Source organism: Sabethes cyaneus, chromosome 3, assembly GCF_943734655.1.
Source record: "Sabethes cyaneus chromosome 3, idSabCyanKW18_F2, whole genome shotgun sequence".
In the NCBI taxonomy this organism is placed as follows: Eukaryota; Metazoa; Arthropoda; class Insecta; order Diptera; family Culicidae; genus Sabethes; species Sabethes cyaneus.
This window is the reverse complement of record NC_071355.1, coordinates 198,243,575-198,262,188: the sequence shown is the minus strand read 5'-3', so window position 1 is coordinate 198,262,188 and position 18,614 is coordinate 198,243,575. Positions and strand designations below refer to the sequence as shown.

The window sequence follows — 18,614 nt, the reverse complement described above, 5'->3', positions numbered from 1 at the left end:
GAGGCAAATCCAAGGACCTTTGCGGCATCTAATGTCATTTTCGACGACAATTCGAGGCACCCAATAGCATTTTGGCGGTTATTTTCGCAAACCAACAGCAAATGGAAGCAAATCGACTGACGGGCAGCAGCAAATTCAGCAGTAGGCCGTTGTGGTCTTAAACAGTTCTTATAAGAACTAGAGTAATTGAAGAATCAAAAGAATTTTCTTCACTTTTCTAAATGGTTAACGTTTCAACGTTCCATGGAAAATGCTTGCTCATTCAGCGTCGGATAATCATTCGAGCAGCAGCAGCAATTGATCTGGTTTCCCCCACCACCTCACTAGCTTACAAGCAGCAGCGGCAGTGCCAGTGACTATAAAATGGTACTCTTGGTTCGCCGTCTGCACATTCATCGCACAATCGCACTGACGGACGGTCAGCATTTACCATCGACAGCTATTGGTGGCGAAAGCAACGGCGTTTGGCGGCAAACACCAGCGATCGGAGCCAACAACGATAGCAATCGGGAGGTAACGATAGCATTTTTGGCGGCTATTGGAGGCAAATCCAAGAACCTTTGCGGCATCTAATGTCATTTTCGATGACAATTCGAGGCACCCAATAGCATTTTGGCGGTTATTTTCGCAAACCAACAGCAAATGGAAGCAAATCGACTGACGGGCAGCAGCAAATTCAGCAGTAGGCCGTTGTGGTCTTAAACAGTTCTTATAAGAACTAGAGTAATTGAAGAATCAAAAGAATTTTCTTCACTTTTCTAAATGGTTAACGTTTCAACGTTCCATGGAAAATGCTTGCTCATTCAGCGTCGGATAATCATTCGAGCAGCAGCAGCAGCCGATATGGTTTCCCCCACCACCTACACTAGCTTACAAGCAGCAGCGGCAGTGCCAGTGACTATAAAATGGTACTCTTGGTTCGCCGTCTGCACATTCATCGCACAATCGCACTGACGGACGGTCAGCATTTACCATCGACAGCTATTGGTGGCGAAAGCAACGGCGTTTGGCGGCAAACACCAGCGATCGGAGCCAACAACGATAGCAATCGGGAGGTAACGATAGCATTTTTGGCGGCTATTGGAGGCAAATCCAAGAACCTTTGCGGCATCTAATGTCATTTTCGATGACAATTCGAGGCACCCAATAGCATTTTGGCGGTTATTTTCGCAAACCAACAGCAAATGGAAGCAAATCGACTGACGGGCAGCAGCAAATTCAGCAGTAGGCCGTTGTGGTCTTAAACAGTTCTTATAAGAACTAGAGTAATTGAAGAATCAAAAGAATTTTCTTCACTTTTCTAAATGGTTAACGTTTCAACGTTCCATGGAAAATGCTTGCTCATTCAGCGTCGGATAATCATTCGAGCAGCAGCAGCAATTGATCTGGTTTCCCCCACCACCTCACTAGCTTACAAGCAGCAGCGGCAGTGCCAGTGACTATAAAATGGTACTCTTGGTTCGCCGTCTGCTCATTCATCGCACAATCGCACTGACGGACGGTCAGCATTTACCATCGACAGCTATTGGTGGCGAAACCAACGGCATTTAGCGGCAAGACCGGTTATTGGTGGCAACACCGATTGTTGACTGCACTGAAGAGGTTGATGTTACTTGTAACCAATGGCCCTTTTAAGGGCCGCAAACTAATTAAATGAAGCATAATCAGAATTTATCTCAAATGTGCAAAATGGTTTTGATTATTATTTGTAACCAACGGCCAGAAACTATTTGAAGGAAGTTGGTTCAAATATCAAACTACGCATAACATATTTATTACAATGATCTGTGGGCTGGCCATTCATTGCTATTTCAACCTTTGTGAAATACAGTAGTGATTTGTTAAAGAATTCGCTATGTCTAAATGGTTGCAGGCGTTATATTTACGTAACCACCGTAAACGTATTCGTGAACAAGTGGCTGGTGTAGTAATTGAACCAAGGATATCCTTAACAGGAGCAGAGCGTACTAGATTATCACGCAAACGAAAGCGTGAGAGTGCTTCTAGTTCGGCAGGTGAAGTTGCAAGTTTGTCGCACGAAGAGGCATCGCCCGCAGATATCAATCCATCGCATACCGTTATAATTCCGTCACATGAAATGACAGGTAAGCATATTTATAGAAAATTATCGCATGCTATTTGAGCTGTTTAGAAAGAAGTTCATAATAAATTTCGTAGCGAAATTACAAAAATACACTACAACTCAGTGCATTGATGGCAACAAATGTTTGTTTATTCGTGAATCTAAAATTGAATCTAAAATTTCAATTTAAATTAGTTGTGAAAATCTGGTGAATACTTAAATTACATAGTGGATCGTGAAACAATGTTCAAACTATCTCTGCTCTATTTACTCTATTTACTGCTAAATTGCTAGGGAATAGTAGGGAAGTGAACTGCTTGTATCCTCATGACTCAAGAAATGCACCGATTTTATTGTCCAGTCCCAGATACACCTGGCTGAGCTTCTATCAAGCAGTTATTAATAATTGTGTAAGACAGATTATCTAGTTTGACATATTATTTAATGAGTATTATATGACACAGTCCTACGTCACCCTTTCGTACAACCCTTAGGGCTGTATACCTTGTAGTTTTTTCATAAAAGAAAGCCTAGCAGCCAAATTTCCAACGTGTTTTCGTGCGACGAAGAAGAAAATGTCGACTAGTCGTTTCAATTTCCGTCATTTATAAAATGAAAATAACTCACGCAACGCATTGTTGGTATTCTGCAACCGGGAAAACTTGCATAACCTACAGAAATTTTACAGAATAACATTTGGAAAACTTGCATAACCTACAGAAATTTTGCAGAATAACATTTGTCATGCTATCCTACACAAGTACATGCGCACTAGCTTCGTAAACATTATTATGATTTTTTAGTTCGGACGATGAAAAATTTTGGTGGACGGATTTTAAAACGGTACGACGAATTTAAGATATAAAGTCAGTTGCGTAATTTCAATCAAATGCTTTATTAATCGCTTTTTAGTGAATTCAAAGGGCGCGGATCAACAGGTAGGTAAGTTTGTTTGAGTCTAATCAGCAGCAGAGCTTTCAGAGTATTCATTAAATCCACCTAAGAAATGATGAAAATTAGAGTGGCTAGTCTTGTAAACAAACATCCGACACTGGAAATAACTCCTCAGGTTACTGAACACATAATAGCATCAACAGTGGCTTTTTATTTCCGGATTACGAACTGCATGTTCGTGAGCCTGTTAAGGAGGATACTATCCAAGAGTTTACCGCCTATATCCAGCAAATACATTGGCCTATATGACTATGGATTCCCCAAAGGCTTTGGAAATAACTCTGGCCTAGAAGCTACCATCTTTCAATAAGGCTGTGCGAAATCTCGTGAAATTTCGTCTGTGCCAAAATCAAACAAAACCGAGCGGAATTTACCATAGATTCAAAAGTAGTTTAATGGTGATCTACTGTAACATGTGAGGTAAAGTTCGTACGGTTTCGTTAAATTTCGGTAAACTTGAAATTTCACGAAATCTAGCATAGCCTTATCTTTCAATCGTGTCTACAGCTGTCGTGAATATGAATTCTACAACACTGATCGTTTGACCATGCCTGTTGTCAAATGAGGGATCGTCGCGTGGTGATAGGTCAACGAGGTTACTTAGATGTAAACATTGAACATTGTAAGAAAGAATCCAGCAATCCAGCTCGTATCAATACGATTGTGTCGTATGCCGGTTCGTTCCGTATTTCCCTTTTCGTTTGTCGTGGTAAATGAGGGTTTCGTTATACTACCTTTCCAGGGTCGCGATACCTACATACCGCTGATGGGTCCACCATCAAAGCATGCGGGATGCAGCGTCTCATGTATAGTCGCTCGCTTCGAGATAGACGCTGTTTGAGCCACCCTTCATCTGGGGAACAGGTGCTTAGGTTCGCACATCCTAGCTTAGCTGTTCCAGTATGTACATGAAGTATTTCCAGGTATGGCAATCGATCGTCATCTTTAACTTAGATCATCGAGGAGGCGTTAGTTAGAGGCTTTAGAGAGACAGAACTATATTTAACGCTCCTTTCAAGTATCTCTTCCCATTTCATACCTTCGTTGTAAAGTCAGAAAAATTTGTAGTAATCGATCGTTTACGCACGAGACCATGAGACCGTGGATCGATCTTCGATCCACTGTAATTTCGAACAATATCGAAACGATTCAAAAACTCGTAATAGTATCTAGATTAGGGCTGTCGGTATTGGGCGCTTTTGGTGAAAACCGGTATTTCGGTATTGGCGTAGAAAATACCGGTGATACCGGTAGAATACCGCTATTGAAAGATTATTCGGAATCAATAGAAAAGTTGATGTTTTTCACTGAATGTCTTTATTTTCAAACTTTAGCTGCAGTATTGTTGCTTGGCCAAGTAAAATTTAAGCAGATATAATACGCTTAGCGATTTATTTTCCTTGCTAGAACGAAAATTTGTTGCCAACATTTCCATCAATTGAAAAAACTTCCCCTTTCATCGAAGTCTGACGAACGGTTTTAAGCCGCATCAGGAATTTTCCTTTAATTTCTTCAAATTTATGGTAGGGAAGCCCGCTTTTAACTATTTTCAAAAATCCGGCTATTCTAGCTTCCAGCGGTTTCCTCAGTCTCTTCACGAATTTGCCCGGAACCCTTGCATAGCTTCATCCTCTTTATCATCGTTCAGATATATCTTCTCTTCTCTATTATTAATCCCGCTATTCGCAGATATTGACTTGGAGATTCCATCTACTTGTTTAATCAATGTATCACTCGAAAGGCTTGGAAAATATTTCAAATTCTTTCCTGGCACGAATTCTTAAAAAGTGCAAAGATCCGCGTATTCTAATCCCGATTTTGGGCCCGGCATCATCGAAACAAATAAATGAAGCTGATTTTCTATTACCTTCGCTTCATACATGAAGCGCCTGGTTTCATTTGTTAAACAGAACATTTCAAGCAAGCTTCAGCTGAAGTTAGTAAACATTTCCAAGGACGACGACTGATAGTCAGGCACGATTTGTCAATGTTGAGTAGGTTAATTATAATACATGTTAAATTGTAGGAAATGTTACTCAAATTCAATTTAATTGCATTCAAAGTTGATAGAAAAATACAAATGAAACTTTAAAACCGATCGTCATGATGAAGTGAAGAGCATTTCATTAACGCTGATTGAAGCCAGTTTTGAAACGAAGCGGCGCTGCTTCAGTTGAAACCGAAGCTTCATTACTTCATCGTTGAGAGACGATTTACTATTATAACTGACGTTGCCGGGCGCTAATCTTGTTTCCTAAATTCGTAATTTGAGAGCTTCGAATAATTTGGAAGCTTTTAAATATCAAGTTGTTCAAAAATAAATTGAAACGCAGCAAAGTTGCTCTACAGTGCCTTAAACGGGTTCATGAGCTATAATTATTTGACCCACAGTTTCACCTTGCCAGTAGTCGAAGAATGTCGTCAGCATTAACACCAAGTTCTTTAAGTTCTACAATCTTCTATCAAACTTAGTTCTTCTTTGAATAAGAAGCTTAAAAAACTAGGATGTTGGAAAATACCGGAAATACCGGTTTTTTGCCTTTTTAAAACCGGTATTTCGGTATCCAAAAGTTGGACGGTATTACCGGTTTCGGTACTACCGGTACTACCGGTTAGACAGCCCTAATCTAGATGCAAAAAACGTATTTATCTCGGAACCATGCTAATGAAACGAATATCGGAGACACTCTGTTGACTGACCTGAGCGACCATTTTGTTCCACCCTTCCATATTTGTCGCATTTTGAGTCATTTTTCCACTCTTCATCAACTTCTATTTGACAATTGCCCGATATTTCTCAAATGGCCGTGATTAAGGACAGATGGGTGGATTAAGGTCTGTTTTGAAGAAATCTACCCCGTTGCACAGTGGTGCCGAATCGAAAAAACGTGATCATTGACATTTACGTGAAAAACGCGGAATTTTTGAAAGTTGGTGTCTTCAAAGAAGTTTATTAAAAAAATGTAGCGCATTATTTGCCACTATTAGTAGGACCGTGAATCCACCTTTTAGGGTGATACAACCTTGTGTCTTTTAAAATATGTCATAAAAAAATTTCCCCAGGAATAATAATAGAGCACGCTAAAATGAGCAACTTTCCTGAATATAGTGACTATATATCAATTACTGATTCCGAAATATAATGGTTCATTTAAAAAGTGCATTTAAAAATCAATCCTGCCCAATAACTTTGCACACGATTTTTTCGGTGCTCTCAAATGTTCTACAAAGTAGTTATTCAGTATATTAAAATCCACATTTTCTCTAAAGACTGTTTTCGTTAAGCTGCATATTTAATGAGTTAAAAAATACTTTAAAAAATTCGCGCTGTTCAAATCTAAAAAACATTCTTATGCAAAGTTCAATCTAATCTGTTCAAACTAAAAGAAATTTTAAGCAAATTTATTGATCAAAATCGACTTTTAAGTGCTTATTTCAAACAAATCATTATATTTCGCCAATAGTAAGTGATAGAAAGATATATAATTCAACAAAGTTGCTCATTTTAGTATGTTCTACAACTTTTGTAATGACACTTTATTTTTTTTGGGCGCATTTAAAAAATATTCCGTGAAAAAAGAGATCAAAGTTTGCTGTACTGTTTTGTTTTTTGCTTCAATCATTCGCAACCATCTCAAATCTCGGGTTCTTTACAACATTTTTGTAATATGATTAAAGTTTATTTATTTATTAAATTTAGATGCATTAAATGCATCTGACCACAACGTCTACATGAATAAAACATTACTTTACAACTAACTATAGTAACTTTAATCTTCGTAAGCGGCGTCTAAAACTATCACTAGAACAATGAAAATCAAAAAAACTCTACACACGACTAAACAAGCAACACATAGCTCTAATTGACTCATTTTGGCCGTACTCGGTTCGTCGGAAGTCCAGGCGAAGAAATTGTATGTCTCGAAGCGCACGTGGTCTGGCATTGAAATTGATTTGAGCGAGGATGTTTGGAGAGTCCAGTTCACCCACTAAAACTTTCCTGATGAACAGAACTCTTTCAGTTTCTCTCCTATTGTCGAAAGTTTCAATGTTGAGTAAGTTGCAGCGGTCTTGATACGGCGGAAGCAGAATTTGACTTGTACTGCCTCCAACCTGGAGGACCAAATTCCAGTGTAAGGGCTCCAAACTACAGCAGCATACTCTAGGATAGGGCGCACAATAGAGAAGTACAGGGCACGTAAACAATATGGGTCTCTAAATTCTTTGGATGCCCTAAATATGAAACCCAAATTTTGATTGGCTTTAGATATTATATATGAGTAGTGTTCCCGAAAATAGAGGCTCGTATCAAGAAGCACTCCCAAGTCTTTTATTACATAAACTCTGTCCAGTACTTCGTTGCTGATACGGTAGTTCCATATAATGGGTTCTTCCTTGCGACTAAAAGAGATTACCGAACACTTGCGCACGCTAATGGAAAGCTCATTCTTTAGACACCCGTCAGCAAAAATGTCGATTAGTTTTTGTAGTTCACAGCAGTCTTCAATAGATTTTACCGGAAGAAACATTTTAAGATCATCAGCGTACAGCAATCTGGATCCTCGTGGAGGTACAGTACAAACGTCGTTAAAGAATAAGGAAAACAATAGCGGTCCGAGGTTGCTTGCTTGTGGAACGCCAGAATGATTACAAAACTCGCTAGAGGTGACATCGCCTAGTTTTACTGAGAGGCGACGATTAACCAGGTATGACTTTAACCAGTTTACAAAATTTGATGCCGCAGCCATAAGTTCTATTTTGGCTAAAAGCAGGTTGTGATCCACACGGTCGAAGGCATCTTTCAGATCCGTATATAGTGTGTCGATTACAACACCATTTTCAATGTTTCGTATACATGTATAATGTAAACTCCACCAGATTAGTGATAGTAGATCGTCCAGGGTAGAATCCATGCTGATCACAAGAAATGTGTCGCTTAGTTTCGTACATTAGTTGCTTGATCACAAGAATCTCAAGTAGTTTAGAGCCACTGCTCAAGGAGGTAATTCCACAGTAGTTGCTCACGTCGCCACGATCTCCCTTTTTATATACCGGGAATAAGATGGACTCCTTCCAAACATCTGGAAACGTCGATTGCGATATAGACTGATTGCCGATAGCAGATAGAGGTGCACAGAGAGCATCACAACATTTCTTGAAAATAATAGCCGGAATACCATCTGGTCCGGGTTGCCACGATGATTTTAATTTGTATATCGCACTTTTAATATCTGCCTGGGAGAACGTAAGGATCCGCATTTCTAGGATACCTTCTTGGACATTTAGAAGAGCTTCGTTGATTTGCTGTGCGGGAATAATTCCGTTTTTGAATACACTGGCAAAATGTTTGGCAAACAATTCGCAAATATCACTCGTAGAGCTTGCTACATCAGTACCTACCGTTCGACATTGCCGTTGGTAAACCTTGTGTTTTTCGTTTCCCATTCACAAATGACCAGAAACCAGTTAAATGTAACTTAGAAAATTCTTCATCATTTGCTGTCATTAACTCATTTTTGTAAATTTTGGCGATTTGGTGAATTTGTTAATTTTCCAAGTCTGCATAAGTTTTGTCATTATTTATTTGTAAAATACGTAAATAATTGCCTTCCAATTTAGATCGAAGAAATCTTTCGCTACCTTGGCGAGCAAACCAAAATGTCGCGTAGATTTAGATATGATCGTTAAGCAATGCAGGTCTAAAGACATTAATCTTAAATCAGACACTCTTATAGCTCTAGTAAGAGTAATACCAAAGTTGATGAGCCATATGATGGAAGGTGAATACCTGGCATTTTGCCACGCTAACGATGAATTTATTTCCTTGCCACCATTCCGCAAATGATATTATCGAGTTTTGTAGACGACCAACAATCGTCTACCCAGGTAACCAATAAGCATTAAAATAAGCAGTAAATCAATCGTTTATTAGCATCCTTGGCGTTTTATACTGCAGGTTGTTGTTTATCAGCTTTTTGACTGCAAAACTGTTGTAAATTGGCATCCACAATTCTTTTCAAATTCTTCTTGTTGGTAACTAGCTGCACATAAGCATTGTCAGCACTATAAGAGGGCTAGCAGTAAAGTAGCCGCATATTTTGCCCAAATTGCATTTAAGTAGCATTTAAGACCACTTAAATGCTTATTAGCTTGCTTTTAAATTGCATTGGAAATGCTTATTGGTTACCTGGGTAGTGATATGCACCTGTTACGGAGAGCTTTAACATAAACATCTGCATAAACAAGCCTGAAACCTTCACCCAAAGCCAAAGCAGCATCATTGTAGATCAACATAAGAAAGGTAGTGGAAAGGAAGTGGTACATAACCTTCGATTCGCAGCCTAAGTTCACGCTCCATCAGGTGAGCTCCTAACCTTGTTATCAACTGTCTAAAGATATCAAGGTGAAATAACTTGTCTAGCAGTATTGTATGGTGCATTTTGTCGAAAGCCGCCTTCAAGTCTTGGTAGTAGGTACAGTTCAATAAATTTGTAGTAACCGATCGTCTGGGCTAGAAAGGTGTTGGTTAGAGTGTCCCAAAATAGCACTATGTCAGAAAATCCGGGGGCTCACCCCTCGAATGATAGCTTAGGATGTCACAACAAAGCTTTTATATGGAGTCAATATTGGTTGACGCGATTTATTGGTCGCACATTTGAGTTTTATGGAAAAATGACATTTTTCAGGAGTAAATTCAAAAAGAAAATTCAAAAAAATTCAACACTGAATTTTGTTTACCAGTTTTGTACAATCAGTAGATAATAGAATCAGCAAGATGTATTCGGACAAATTGCAAGGCAAAATTTTCTGTTGTTAATAACAATAGCAATGATTGTGAACAAAATAGTTAACTACCTTGTTTCATCTATTTTAACATTTCTAAAAATCTTGCTTTGAATTTACTCCTGAAAAATGCAATTTTTTCATAAAACTGATATGTGCGACCATTGACGCCATATAAAAGTTTTGTTGTGACACCCTAAGCTATCATTTGAGGGGTGAGCCCCCGGATTTTCTGACATAGTGCTATTTTGGGACACTCTAGTGTTGGTCCTTGAATATCTAATATTTAGCAGTATTGGGAAGTTACTTACACACTATAATTTCAAACAGTTTCGAAACGACTGAAAGACTCGTAATACCTCGATAGCTGACGACATTATGGCGGTCTCCATGTTTAGAAATAAAAAAAGCAAAGCAAAGCCATGGGTTTAACCATCTTTAGACATTACCCTTCTTTATCGACAGACTTCGCAGTCGGCTGTTAGAGTACAGGAAAATTACGGGGCCAGTGCAACGATCCTATTGACTCTAACTAGCAAGCACCGCCTAGCCGAGATTCGAACATACGACGACTAGCTTGTTAGACCAGCATCGTACCTTGAAGCTAACTGGGCTGGGTTATGTTTAGAAATAGGGATCATAAATGACTGCTTCCCGATAGAAGGAATCAAAGTTTTCGACCCTGGCATCTATTTTGCCAAACGTAAAGTGTGCATCTCTTTACAAATCTTTATCCGTCAGGTGAGAATCGTGAACAATAGTTAAAAAATAGTTATATTTGTTCTTTAGAATTTCATACAAAAATTCAAATCTGCGATGCTCAATTCGTGACTTACGAGTTTTTGATTTATGAGTTCCAAAAGAAAATAAATTTTGCTTGCAACCTTTTTTGCCGACCAGAGTTTAAATTTCTTTTTCGTGTATAGATCCATCAACTCTAACCCGCAGAAAAAACATCCTGTACAAAATTGAAATACCGTTCAAATTATTTTAGACGACAATAAAAGAAAACTGCTCAGATCCATTATAAACTGTGCCGTGTCCGTCGCTTGCGTTCGTGTTGTTTTGGTCAGCACAGCCTTGCTTTGGTAGGTAGGTACTACGGGATTTCGTCTCATTGTGATAATTCTTTGAAGTCTCTTTAATTTGTACATCGTGGATAGCTTTAGAGCTATGACATTTATTGTCGCACATGATAAGTGACTGATTTATTTATACCTAAACGTTTACTTTTAAATAAAAACAAAGAAAACATAAATAACCGGGACAACGAAAACGATCGTTAATTGTAGCCTCTAAATCAAATGGTTGGCAATAGTGTACAAGTTCGTCCAAGTGAAGCCACTATTATGTTCATTAAAATTAAATGCGGAAGTACTTATTTGATTATCATTCACAACAAAACGATGTAAGCCGCTAGTAGACACTATTCATTGAGACTTTGTTTAGCGTTTACAATTTTTCGTGAAACTAACTTACTAAGCTTTTGAAAATTTATAGATATTTACATTTTGATGTAATCTGTACGTTTACCATTAACTTCCACTTTTGGATTAAAAAGCGAACTAAAATGAGTCACTGCTCAGTTAAAAAACTATTCACGGAAATCAGACTTGCGTTACAGCCAATTAATTATTTCTAATGAGACTATTAAAACTGATAACACCTCGTGCGTAAAGTAGCTATGTTACCTAACGTATCACTCGTAGATAAGCCAAATATATCAGATAACCTAGCACAGATATTCCGGTTAGAACACAAACCGCCACCACGGCTGTTTTCCACGTATATTTCGGCTTTCGCGGCACTATCCGCTTGACACAACGGCCGTCGATGTAATCCTCATTTGGCAAGCAGTACTCTTCATCGATTTCACTGAACAGAATACGGCGCTCATGAAGAGCCGACGCTATGCCGCCCATGTCGTCCGTAGGGATCTGATGGTTAAACAGGTACGCTTCCTTTAGGTTCGGAGCGGCTCGCAGAATATCCGTTACGTTCAGCTCGTAAATGTCATTTTTCGCTAAATTTATATACTCCAATGCCGGAAATCGCAGGTTCGTTAAATTAACTGATTCCAACCTATTTCTGGAAATATCCAGATGAACTAAGGTGCACGGTAGAGCGTGCCAAGGAAACGAACGCAAATGGTTGCCTTTGAGATTCAACCGCTTCAGCTTGGCAAGTGCACTAACGGTGCTGGCGTCGATCTCTTGAATGTAGTTTCTTTCTAGACGCAGCGTCTCTAGTTTATCCAGTGCACTGATGTTTGCAACGTTTGACAGCAAATTGGAGTGCAGGTCTAGGTAGGTGATTCGGTAGCTGCTGGCAGGATCGATATCCAGCGAGTGAATTCCGTTGTTGGCAAAATTTCCGAATGCCAAATCCGAAGGTAACACCAAGCGCCACATTTTGACGAATTCCATTTCGATGATGGCGGGATGATCCATCGCTGCGTATAACGCTTCATCCAGCGTGGTGATGTTCGATTCCAACGAATCGGAAGCATTTGCCGTTCCAATGCGAAAGTGCTGATAACCACTGGGGAAGCTGATCCTTTGACCGGGATGGTATGTAACATACTCGATCACACACCGATATTTGGTTGATGATTCTAGGCACTGGTACTTGGGCACAGCCTCCGCTGAAACTAGGAAGAGCGTCAGTAACCTGCAACACCAAGCGCTGATAAATCGATAACAACTGAATATTCCCGAATCCTACCAAGACATCGTTCGCAGCATCATTGTCACACGTTCGATAGCACTCTCCACCAGACACTGAATGAATGGTTTGTGATATTTTAATCATTGAGAGTATACTGCAGCTTCAGTATTATCTTGTACCAACCGTGCGCTGATTGCTTTTTTGTTTTTTTGTTGGGAAAGTTGAAAATTATTCGACTGTGTTAACGATCGAGAGCAGCAGGCACCAACACATTAGATCGCCAAGACTCTCCTTTCGGGCACAGGCAAAACAGATCCCATATCCATTCCAACATAACATAAACTCTCATGCTTCTCACTCTTCAGCTTCGAACCACTTTGCACCAGGTTATTCCGCCTGACACACTTTGTTCCCACGGGTGTGGTTCCGGACCGGATCACCACACCAGCGACGAAATATGTATGAGCAGAAGCCGAGAGTTATGAATGCACGTGTGTTAAAAATAGATCGAGATTCTAAAATTTTCCCATTATAACGATAGATTTTACGTGGCATCGCAATCGCCGCGATACTCGGTACTCGGTTCGGTCAGTAAACGCAAACGCTACCTACCGGCAAGAAGCTAACCAGGCGATGATCATGGCCATCAACTCGCACGGTCGGTCGGTCTCGGTGGCATGATCGGTTGATGAATTGGTGAATGGAGAGACGAATGTGTGCCATGCCAATGCGGATGAATTTGGCTGAAACGTAGCAATTAAACAACATGCTGCCTAGGGCGATTCACCCTGTCAGCTGATGGAAGTTATTTAAAGATGGCAAACCTTTTTCTTTTTGTTACAAATCGTTGAGCATCATTAAAGCACCGTTTAACAGCTGTCGTTTGATTACGATTCTACTCTTCATTACATGTGTAGCTGTTGACGTAGGTATGTAGTCCCACGTTTTTGTTTACTATACCGGGTGAAGATACTCTGTCAAGATGAATATAAAACTGAATAGAATGTGAAATGATATGTATTCCGAATACTATAAGCGCGAATAATTCTGCGCATGGCTCCAATTTCTGCGCACCGTTTGCGCTTAATTAAAAATTAAACATTCTCAAAATCATAACTACTTGTGCACATATTTTGCTAGATGCGTTAATTAAGATAACAATTTGCAGGAAGTAGAATATATTGACTGAAATGTGGGATGTGCAGAATCAGGCTCGCTAGCGGCAGATTGTTGGGTATAGGTTTTATATGCCTAAAATTGGTTTATCACATCAGAATTTCTCGGAGAATAGAAACAATGCTCAGATGTTATGTAGCTAGGCACTACCTACACGGTGTTGGATGCAAACCACTCAATGGATTTTGTTCTATAACAGAAGGATGTCAAATCTGACCAAAACAGCACGGAAAAGCAGCAGTTTTGTTTTTCTAGACTCTCGTTCGCATAAATTTTCTAAATGACGGTTTCGGTTGCAATGTCGCTTTTTAATCCACAGGTACAGATAGCCAGCACAGCCAGCGAGCTCTGAACGAATTTCGACGATTTCATATGCTTGAAAATATCTGCCATCTTTACCCTTCGGGTTGCCGTATAAAACTCATACCTAACCAGCTGTTTGAAGTCTGCTTTGATATAAATTTCGCATTTCGTTTATCACAATCCAATTGTAGGTACTTCGGTAGCATCGTTGTGTAAAGGGTATCCACAGTAAAATTGCAACACACAAAATTAATTCAAGTTTTTATCCGATTGCGATTAAACTTTCAGGGCGTCAAATGAAACAATGAACTTAGTTTTAGCGTCTTTATTTTATTAAATTACACCTCCCTAATGCCCGTACTTTGGCCTTAATCCCATCCATGAGATTTTGCACAACACAACATGTTTACATTACTTTGGGATATTTCTGAAGATTTTGCTTCATAATAGCCCAGTATTTCTCGATTGGCCGCAGCACCACCAGTGTATTTCGGTTTTCACGTTGATGTCGTCGTCCATAATGCAGCAATGAGGTTTCGTCAGCTTTTGATCTTATGATGTATAGCTTCCGGGTATGGCTTTTCGTGACCGTATTCTTTTGGGGCCTTGTAAACCACGAACGTACGTAATTCAGTTCGAGGTTTAGTCTTCTGCACGAAATTTTAGCTCAGATTCAGTTTTTTACTACCTCTAGAACGAAGGAGTTTTGTTTCCCGCTGAAGGCCTCAACAACACCGGTTTGATCCTTAACAGTATACGATACATAGGCTATAGATTACAGAGGTGACAAGGCGCTCAAAAACCGCTAAATTTTGAATCATTATGAAGAGTTACCTTCATTTGTGATTGTGATGACTCCGCTGTAACCTATAGTCTCTGTAGTATACGGACGACTTTTTTCTCCGCATCTTGACTTACGATCGACACATCCCTGGCACGAACGTCTCATACATTTTCCTTGTAGCCGTTGAAGCCAGGCTCACTGGCTCGATTTTACGTCAAATTTGACAGCAGTTGTAAGAATTGCGCAATCATTCGGTTTTATGCTTCAGAAAATTTGTTGCATGTGGAATAACGAAACAAGTTTGCTTTTTCTGATATAGGCAACATAAGAAAGGAAAAATTCTGACTTTTGATAGTCATATTTTTTTACAATAAACGAAAGAGGGTAACAACATGCTGTATTCGTCATACTGTGCAGCATTAAGTACATGCGTTGTCTCATATAAATTTTGTTTCAAAATTTGTTGTGTACCTCTATTACCACCACTATCGGAGGCGGCTTCAGCTGACAGCTGTCGTGACAGGGATCTGGTCACAGGTGACAGGGATCTGACGATCGATAGTCAGATGTTCTTCGAACCGTTTTACAACACGAGAAACCGTAGAATTCGGGATTCGCAACTTTTTGCCGATGGTTCAATGTGATAGATTCTCATTTTCGATGTACTTGTGCAGAATTTTTTTGCAAACGAGCTGTTCTTTTAGCGCCATTTTCCACCTGACAAAAAGCTAACATAGTATAAACAATGTACATTGAACTTTCTTCATCTTTACACAACGATTCAAAAGTTAGAGCAATTTGAATGTGTTGCAATTTTACCGTGGACACCTTTTACAGCTTTCGGCATCGTAGTTTGGCCGTCTTATTTTGTTTATTCGCCCAATTTGGAATCAAAAGTTGACAGTTTACTTTCTTTTTTATACACGGCTTTCGTTTAAAAGTCTTTGTCATCACTTCGGCTTTCGGCTATCTATTTTCTTCAGATTCAGGCCTTATGGCTGTCGATGAGCGATCATCATCATCATCATCATCATCATCATCATCATCATCATCATCATCATCATCATCATCATCATCGTCGTCATCATCATCATCATCATCATCATCATCATCATCATCATCATCATCATCATCATCATCATCATCATCATCATCATCATCATCATCATCATCATCATCATCATCATCATCATCATCATCATCATCATCATCATCATCATCATCATCATCATCATCATCATCATCATCATCATCATCATCATCATCATCATCATCATCATCATCATCATCATCATCATCATCATCATCATCATCATCATCATCATCATCATCATCATCATCATCATCATCATCATCATCATCATCATCATCATCATCATCATCATCATCATCATCATCATCATCATCATCATCATCACGACCATCATCAATCATCAATTAATCGAGGCCGGGCTATATTTTAGCCCTCACGGCCAGGCTTAATTTACAGTCCGTAACTCGAAAGGACCGATGATGATAAAGGCTAATGTTACGCACAGTTGGAGCGTGTATACCACCGCTGCCCAAGACAGGATCATCAAAATCATCATCGGGAACTATAATGCTCAGGTTGGTCAGGAGAAGGAATTTGAACCGGTGATCGGGCTCCAATAAGATGACTATAAGTAGTATCTTTTTCCAGAATAACCTCCACAATCGGTACACCTAGAGATAGCCCAGCTAGCACCAACTCGTATATCAATGTATAAAAATAATCGTAAATATCTCCTAACAAATTCGAAATCGTAACTTAAGCTGGATAAAGTGGTAGCAAGTTGATTTTCTATCGTATATAATGATAATAACTGACATGCATACGATTTTCAGCACAAAATCGTATAGTAGTACGGAGCAACTCGCGCTTAATCGGATGTTTTCGTATATAAATACTTATATAGTCGTAACGCCTAACGGGAAACTAGCAGTCATTAAGTTTTCGTCGGAGAGCCCAATTTCGAAAGCAGTTTTTGGGCCCAAAAGCGGGATTCTTTTCATGAAAATGTAAATACTGCATTCTTCTTGCCAATCTGAACACAGCGAATACATTTTCATGGACAAAATTTTTGTTTCAAACTAAAAACTGCTTTTGGAATTGGCAGAATCGATGACGACAAATTTCACCTTAAAATTAGTCGTAATCACGTATATCGCCTCCAAAATAGTACGGTTATGCAAATTTTGCGCATCAAATACGATTTATTAGAATGTATATCTGTACGTAATGCTGATTTTTATCTTTTTAATGCATATGAAAATGCTAGCTGGGAGGGCTATCCTAAACCAAGAGCGTTCTCTGTGCACCACCCAGTGTGAACTGCGAGTGCGCCGTAAATACTTAAGATAGAGTAATAGTTAGATCTGCAATCTTGTGGATAACAATTGACTCTATAAATGCTCCTTACATAACATTTTCGAATTTTGCTTGGTTGACCTGTTACAGTTAAATAAACAAAATAGATGTACTGAGTCAGCACAGCCCCGCCTAGAGATCACCCAACTAGACGGAATCACAAATCGACCACGTTCTGATAGATGGTCGGCACTTTTCGGACACTATCGACGTTAGAACCTATCGGGGATACGTAAGTTAAGGTAAGGATACGTCGAAACCCATCTGTTGTGAACAATATACAATACCGGTGCTTACCACCAGAAGCTGCGCTTCCGGAAAAGGGTAAGTTGGATGAAGCCGCTCTGGAGGACTGTTGGATTGCGTAAAAACAGCCATTAACAGCGTAGCTGAGAACGATTTAGGCCCCGTGGCTTCGAATTGACGTAACGAATGCTGTGTCGAGGAGTGCCAACAGATATTGGATGAGAAGAACGCAGCGGGGGTATAAATACGGCGTAGAGCCACCCGTTAGAATGTGGAGCGATACAAACAGAAGCGGAGACTCCAAACCCGACTTTTGGAGGGCTAGAAACGCCACCAGGAGGAGAAGAAGCGCGAAAAGCTGCTTTCACGATACACGGAAGTTTTATCAAAGATTCAGAAAAGTTGGCCAGCTGTTTGCAACAATTGATTGTCAAATTTTGGGATCCGAAACGACTACCGGTGGAGTGGAAAGACAAAGTTATTCGCCTTATCTACAAGAAGGGCGGTAAGCTGGATTGTGAGAACTACCGAGCGAAAACTAATCCTGAATGCCGCCTACAAAGTGCTTTCACACGTCGTCAATCATCGACTGTTGCCCGTAACCAATAGATTTGTGGGAAGTTATCAGGCATGCTTCATCTCCAGAAGTGCCGAGAATGTCGGTGAAAGATCAGTAGTGCTGATTCAGTACACCTGACTAAAACATGAAACAGATTAGATTGGGTTGAATCTAAATACGTCTAAAACGAAGTATATGCTGGCGGGCGGGACCGAGCGTGACAGGGCTTGGTAAGGAAGTACCGTGGTAATCGACGGAGATGAGTTCGAGGTAGTCGACGAGTTCGTCTACCTTGGCTCGCTGGCAACAGAGGACAACAATACCAGCCGTGAGATTTAAAGACGTATTATCAGCGGAAATCGGGCCTACTACGGACTCCACAAGTGTCCGCGGACGAACAATCTGAGTCTCTGTACAAAATGCACATTGTACAAAACGCTAATTAGACCGGTTGTTCTCTAAGGGCATGAAAGGTGGACTCTACTAGAAGAGAGACCTGTGACCACTCGGAATATTCGAACGGTGGGTACTAAAACCATCCTTAACGGCGTACAAGAGTACGGTGTATGAAGGCGTAGAATGAACCACGAACCCGACAGATACGTCGGGCAGGACATGTTGCTAGAACGCTGGACAGCTCTCCCGCAAAAATGGTTTTCGCATCGAATCC

At 39.9% G+C, this 18,614-nt stretch overlaps 1 protein-coding gene across 1 annotated transcript; it reads right to left on the bottom strand.

The window, feature by feature from the left end:
• Positions 1–11,511: 11,511 nt before the first annotated feature.
• LOC128740580 (uncharacterized) lies at positions 11,512–12,567 on the bottom strand. The gene is made up of 2 exons (XM_053836138.1): positions 12,545–12,567; positions 11,512–12,490 (listed from the first exon to the last, which is right to left on the bottom strand). The coding sequence occupies exons 1-2, from the start codon at positions 12,565–12,567 to the stop codon at positions 11,512–11,514; spliced, it is 1,002 nt and encodes a 333-aa protein (XP_053692113.1).
• Between the last annotated feature and the right edge of the window lie 6,047 nt (positions 12,568–18,614).

Coding starts and splice junctions, on each gene's coding strand:
- LOC128740580 (XM_053836138.1), bottom strand. CDS start 12,567: ATGATGCTGCGAACGATGTCTTG. Junction 12,491..12,544: donor ATGCTGCGAACGATGTCTTG/GTAGGATTCGGG, acceptor TTGGTGTTGCAG/GTTACTGACGCTCTTCCTAG.